This window comes from Hemibagrus wyckioides, linkage group LG17, assembly GCF_019097595.1.
Source record: "Hemibagrus wyckioides isolate EC202008001 linkage group LG17, SWU_Hwy_1.0, whole genome shotgun sequence".
Classification (NCBI taxonomy): Eukaryota; Metazoa; Chordata; class Actinopteri; order Siluriformes; family Bagridae; genus Hemibagrus; species Hemibagrus wyckioides.
Window position 1 is genome coordinate 18,268,760 of NC_080726.1, and position 6,887 is coordinate 18,275,646.

The 6,887-nt window shown below is 40.0% G+C and overlaps 1 protein-coding gene across 1 annotated transcript; it reads left to right on the top strand.

Annotated features, from left to right (window-relative positions):
- The first annotated feature begins 1,236 nt into the window (after positions 1–1,236).
- Positions 1,237–6,747, top strand: chordc1a (cysteine and histidine-rich domain (CHORD) containing 1a). The gene is made up of 11 exons (XM_058413176.1): positions 1,237–1,727; positions 3,225–3,274; positions 3,363–3,419; positions 3,568–3,728; positions 4,002–4,105; positions 4,200–4,258; positions 4,342–4,412; positions 4,497–4,599; positions 4,705–4,824; positions 4,962–5,024; positions 5,295–6,747. The coding sequence occupies exons 1-11, from the start codon at positions 1,664–1,666 to the stop codon at positions 5,460–5,462; spliced, it is 1,020 nt and encodes a 339-aa protein (XP_058269159.1). The 5' UTR covers positions 1,237–1,663; the 3' UTR covers positions 5,463–6,747.
- Positions 6,748–6,887: the final 140 nt, after the last annotated feature.

Genomic DNA, 6,887 nt, shown 5'->3' on the forward strand with positions numbered 1-6,887 from the left:
TGCTACAGGCTGATTGCCTCCATGCCACGCTGCATTGATGCAGTAATTCATGCAAAAGGCCCAACCAAGTATTGAGTGCATAGAAATGAACATACTTTTCAGAAGTCTGACATTTCTGTTTGAAAGATCCTTTTTTTATTGATCTTATGTAATATTCTAATTTTCTGAGACACAGAATTTTGGGTTTTCCTTATCTGTAAGCCATAATCATCACAATTTCAAGAAATAAAGGCTTGAAATATTTCACTATGTGATGAATCTATATAATATATGGGTTTCACTTTCTGAACTGAGTGACAAAAATATCATGACCTTTTTCATGATATTCTAATTTTTTGAGATGTACCTGTACTTTTTTGTTGGGGTGGTAAGAGTGTTAAATTAAAAATGAAAATGATTATACCTGTCTTTTTTGTCAATTCAGTTGTTTAATTTCTATAGGTTTTGTAACATTCTAAAAGCTCTTAATTCCACAGATACTACAAACTGGTCAGTATATTCACTAGGTTGCTACAAAAGGTACTGTAAGTATTGCATAGAACAATGCAACAATAATAAAGCAATGCGTTGACATTTACTTTTGATACTTAAGTACTTTTAAAAACAAGTACTTCTGTACTTTTACTTAAGTAAAAATCTGTCTTTACAACTTTTACTTGTAATGGAGTAATGTTTGACCAGTAGTATTTGTACTTTCACTCAAGTAAGGAAGTTGTGTACTTCGTCCACCTCTGTATATTTATATCTGGATTCATGATAATATATTCCAGTACCAACAACACTGAAACAGATTCCTTTCCAATCTTGTCATATCTTATCTTAATCCATCACGTCCTATACTGTATATTCCTTTACTCTAATACTTTCATGAAGTTTTTAATTATTTGTTTTTCTTCTTGTATTTAGTGACCTTAAAGCCTAGCATTTGCCAACAGAAACTCAATTATTAGTCATTAGTAATTTGATTAATAATAATTAGCTCCTCAGTTGGGCTATGAATACAATTCTTCATTAATTAGATGGTGAAAAAATGGGTCAGTGTGAGCTCCCAGTGTTCTGAGATTCCAGTGTGACCACTGGCTCCACTCCTGGTTGGAGTCTCGTTGCTTGGTGGTGCTCGCTGATGCTGTGGATGGATCTGTGTGGACAGCCTGTGACCAGGAGACAACAGTGGACAGAACCATGCATTATTTATGAGTAATCAAGCTTGGTAAGATGGCAAGATGTTTGAAATCTAAATTAGGCTAATTTATACTATAACTGTTCTTACATGGCAAATATGAGTGCAAGCTTTGCAGTAAAATACTGTCTTTAACCTGCAAGTGACATCATTTCCGGATTACAGGCTGTTTGTTTTAAGATTTGCCGATTTTAGCCGATTATTCCCGAGTGACAGTTTAAACGCTGTACCAAGATGGCCGAATACACCCGAGCGTTTTGAATACTCGCCGTCCGATGTTAACCGAGAGTACCCGAAGCCGCATCGGCGAAAGTTCGCGAAGATTCCGGAATATTCCGAGTTTTACCGGAAACCTGTCAATGAGTGCCCGAGCCGGTTCACAGTAGTAGCGCAGTGTCGCTCCGCGTGCTTATCTGGACCTCATTCAGAACAATTATACGTACTTTCTGTTTAGCTCGGGATTGTTGTTTTAGTGGATTTGTCATGTCTTTGCTCTGTTATAACAAAGGCTGTGGGCAGCGTTTTGACCAGGACAATAATCCGGAAGGTAAGATAAGTTTTTAAAAATAGATTTCATTTTTTTTGACTGTCCGGTCTGGCGGTCAGCTAAAGCTAAAAATCTGGGAAGGTTATAGTGACTGATGGACACAAGCATTAGGCTCGCGTTATGTGAGCAATAAACATCTGTGTGTAATAAAGTGTCTGTGATGATACTTTAAAAAGGTCTGATATTGATGTTACATCTATTTGTTAAGAAATATGAACTGCCTCTGCATATCCTCTGCATATTGTGTCGTCATAATTTCTCCACTAAATACTGAGTGAAAAAAAAATGAATAAAATTATTGGGGATGTGCTTTTATTGAAAAATTGTCAATTGGGTCGGTGTGAGCTCCCAGTGTTCTGAGTTTCCAGTGTGACCACTGGCTCTACCCCTGGTCAGAGTCTCGTCCCTTGGTGGTGCTCACTGACGCTGTGGATGGATCTGTGTGGACAGCCGTGGATAGAGCCACTTGGGGACTATAACACCATCACAGATCTGCCATTAGATCTGTCAGCTTGTGACAGCAAGGAATTAGTGTCTATAATGTTAGAAACTACATTGACCTAATAGTTCCTCATGGGCCCTTGATTGCTGGACATTAATTAGTTACAGTTACATTATTTACTGTCCAAATGAGGATGAGGTTCCCTTCTGAGCCTGGTTCCTCTCATGGTTTCTTCCTCATATCATCACAGGGAGCTTTTCCTTGCCACTGTCACCACAGGCTTGCTCATTAGGGATGATATAGGGATAAAATAGTTTAATAGTTTAATTTAATAATTATTTTTTTCCCCTTCCTCTGTTTCTCTACTTTTGTAAAGCTGCTTTGAGACAATGTCCATTGTAAAAGGCACTATGCACATAAATTGAATTGAATTGATGAAACAAAAGAATTAGAGTTACGTCCCTGAAATCGATCATTTCCCAACAACTGCATGATGCAGCGAGTCTTAGCTATTTGCTAATAATTACAATTTCTAATCTGTTAACGACTAGTTAGTAATCACTTGAGAAAAACAAACAATAGAAATGCAGCTTGTTTGTCTTGTTAGAGAAACCATCAATTATAAAAAAACAAACCTCGGGCAATGTGATGCTGAAAGTTGTCTGGGTAACATTTTATGGAAGGAGTCTCCAGTTTCGGTGCTGGTTTGTTAACAGTCAGAGGTAAAACTGTACGTTTTCACACATCTTTAAGAGAAAATGTTACGCTTCTTGTTTTCTTGGGATCATGACAAGCTATGCAGCTTGTCCTAACTTTGAGAAAGCATAAAAAACAAAGTTTTGAGGACGTTCCACAACATGAAATGGATAAAAAGCTTCCTGGATGGGAACCATAACTCAACTAGTGTTAATTGTTGTGCTATACCACTCTAGAGTTTTATTCCTTACTTAATAAAACTGATAGTAGCTTACTACCAAGCTACATACCAATCCAGAAATCTATCTTTAGCTGCCTTGAGAAGAAGCATTGTCTTTACTGGTCGTGTCTCATTCCAGATGCGTGCACTTACCATCCTGGGGTTCCTGTTTTCCATGATGCCCTGAAAGTAAGTCACCCAACACCCTTAATGTCTTTGAATGTTTAGCTACAAAAATGGTTGCCTTAACATGTGTGTGTCTGTGTGTGTGTGTTAGGGCTGGTCATGTTGCAAGACACGCACTACGGACTTCTCCGATTTCCTGAGCATTGCTGTAAGGGATAATGGTTCTTTTCTGAACTTCAGAGTGTGTTGTTTGGTTTGAGAATTGTGATCTAGAGCAAAAGTGATTGTGTCGATAGAACCGATTTGTCATAGGGTCCTGCTCTAGAACTTGGTTGTTGTTTGTATTGGTGTTACAGGGCTGCACTAAAGGTCACCATAACAAGGAGAAACCGCCCGGGCCGGTAAAGCCTGAGGTGAAGAGTTCAGGAGGGAAGAAAGAGCTGGAGGATCTGAAACCACGGTTTGACAAATACGTCATTCAGGCTCCTAAACCTGTGGAGTTCATTCAGAGACCCAGGTACAGATCTAGAACTAACAAAACACACACACACACAGCAACATGCACACAGTGCAGAGGAAGAGTATAATGTTACATTGTATAAAATAGACACCACTAATCCTGTGTGTGTGTGTGTGTGTGTGCATGTTTCTGTGGAGTTCATTCAGAGACCCAGGTACAGAGCTAGAATTACACACACACACACAGAGCAACATGCACACAGTGCAGAGGAAGAGTATATTACATTGTATAAAATAGACATCACTAATCCTGTGTGTGTGTGTGTTTCAGTGCTGATGAACCACTGGTGGACCTGCAGCAGAAAGTGTCTCCGTCCCTGAAACAAGCACTCGAAAACCTCAGACTAGCAGAAACCAAACAGATTTCAGAGAACGGTAAAAGCTCAAAAAATTAGAACACTTCAGTAATACTGAGAGGCACAACCACCACAGTCAGGTCATGGTGTGTGTGTTTGTGTGTGTTTTGCAGAGAATGAGGGGAATGAGGTGAAATTCGGAACAGCATGTAAAAATGGAGGTTGCACTAAGGTATCACACACACACACCATCATCTTACATTTATGGCCTAACAATTATTAAGGATTTTGAAATATTGTGTGTGTGTGTTGCAGACATTCTCTGGACCAGCAAGTGATGAGGACATGTGTTTGTTTCACCCAGGAGTTCCCATCTTCCATGAGGGGTGAGATAGAAACACACACATACACACACTTTTTATGGAACCTCTATTAAGTGATGTTGTGTACACGTGTATGTTTGTTTGCAGGATGAAATACTGGAGCTGCTGTCAGAGGAAAACTTCAGATTTCAACATATTTCTTTCACAGGAGGGATGCAGTACAGGAGCTCATGCATGGAAGAAAGCTGACGTAATGGAAACACACACACACGCACACACGCACGTGACAAGTCACTGATAGTCATCAAAAAATGCATTATTTTGACTGTTTGTCTGTGTCTGTGTGTGTGTGTAGGGAAGGAAGCTGGTACCGTGTCGGTTTGACTGGCATCAGACTGCTAGTCATGTGACCGTCTCCATCTATGCCAGACATTCCATCCCTGAGCTGTGTTCAGTACAGGCCAACAGCACCATGGTGAGTTTGTGTGTACAGATGTTAACACCTACAGTCTTTCTATGTGTACAGTTTTATACAATGTCTCTGGTTTACCCTTTCTTGTTGCTATTAAACCATTAAACTGTGTGTGTGTGTGTGTGTGTTCTCCATGGCAGGTGTGTATCAGAGTGATCTTTGAGGGTGAGAAGAAGTTTGAAGAGAATATCAGTCTCTGGGGGGTGAGTGTGCCAAATCTCAGCTTATGTACATTAACTGCCTTACACCTATTCCAGCACCAATGAAAATGAAACCATGATCACATAGAACACAGAGGAAACTAAACGACAACCAATCACAACACAGAGAATGCTAACTGTTAACCAATCAGAGCGCAGAAAAGGGAAAGGATGACCAGTTGGAGAAATCTAAACAACATAACATCACATGAAGCCATCATTGTGCACCAAATGATCGACTGTTTCAGTGAAGTTGATGTTGTTTTCTGGCAGGTCATTGATGTCAGCAAGAGTGTCATGAACATGATGGCTGCCAAAATTGAGATCATCATGAAGAAGGCGGAGCCGATGTCGTGGGCACGGCTCGACCTGCTGCCGCCCGCACCTACGGCAACCGATGGGAAGAAAGATAAAGGAGAACGTGTAGAGGAAAGAGATTGAGAGTGTACCGACTGTTAGGGAGTTAACTCAGAACAACACACATTGTATTTCTGTACTGTAGCACACACACACACACACACACACACAAACCTCAGCCAAATAAATGTACACTGTTTAGGGCATATAGCACAGATTGCACCAAACCTTAAGACCTCAACACACACACACACACACACACACACATTGCCTGCTTCCATTTCATTCCTCCACAACATGTCCTTTGTCTTTCTTGTTACAAAGTGTCTGTGGTATCCAAGTCTCTCAGTAATGTGCGCATGTGCATACACACACACCCACTCTCCCCACTTTGTGCCTTTAATCGTATGACACTTGGCTTCGGCTGGGTCTCATTTCTTAGTCGTGTCTGGTTTAATCTCAGATAAAAGTGAAAACTGTCCCGAATGAATGTTTGTATTGTAATTAGACAAGATGGCTTTTGAATATCCATATTCACAGAAGCATGATGGGTAATATAACGAGTTGTGAATTGTAACGACGTCTAAAAAGCTCTGTTTCTGGACCCTGTTGCATTTCCACATGCCCTCACCGACTCTCCCTCGTGCACTCTGCCTCACTGAACTTCTTTAGGATGCCATTTTGAAGCTGATTCCTTAACCATCTTGATCGAAGTCTCTTTAGACGAAAGCTTTAAGGTATGAACAACACTGGTGCACATCTGTTTACTATTTTAGGAGCTTTTCTATTTCAAATCTTTGTCAAAAATAAAGTGTAGACAAAGTATTGTCAGGAAATCCCAGCAGACACTGCACTCAATGATGCACCCTTGATGGTAGTGGACACAAATGATGGACAGAGCGAGGGAATTTGAGATGATAGCAGACAGAGTACATAGGGATTCATTTCAATGTGTAGTACGCCATCAGGGACACAGCTTTTGATGTAAACAGTGATTTTAATTTAGTCACATATAAGAATCAGCCACGTCTCAGTATGTAAGAGGTTTCAGTGCGCATGAAGCATTCCTGAATTCCAGAAATGCCAAATAGGACACAATCCCCCTGAATGAACCGTCACAAAGAAGCAGCATGATAACGAGTTTCATAAACTTGTGTAGTCTTTTCCTATAGCTGTTTATGTGAAATGTTTCCTCCCTCATGTACCACAACAATTTTCTCAATTCCTTTGTATTTCTTTCTTTTCTCAGTAATCTATCTATCAATATCATTTTATTGTATAATTCCTGTTGGAGTACATCTGTGAGACACCTTAGATCATTTTACACACTTCTGTCCTAAAGACTCATTCCATAAATGTTAAATAAATGATGCTGATCTTAAAGAAAGCTTCACTATGTTGGTGTTTATATACATACACCGATCAGACATAACATTATAACCACTGATGGGTGAAGTGAATAAGACTGATGATCTCCTCATCATGGCACCTGTTAGTGGGTGGGATATA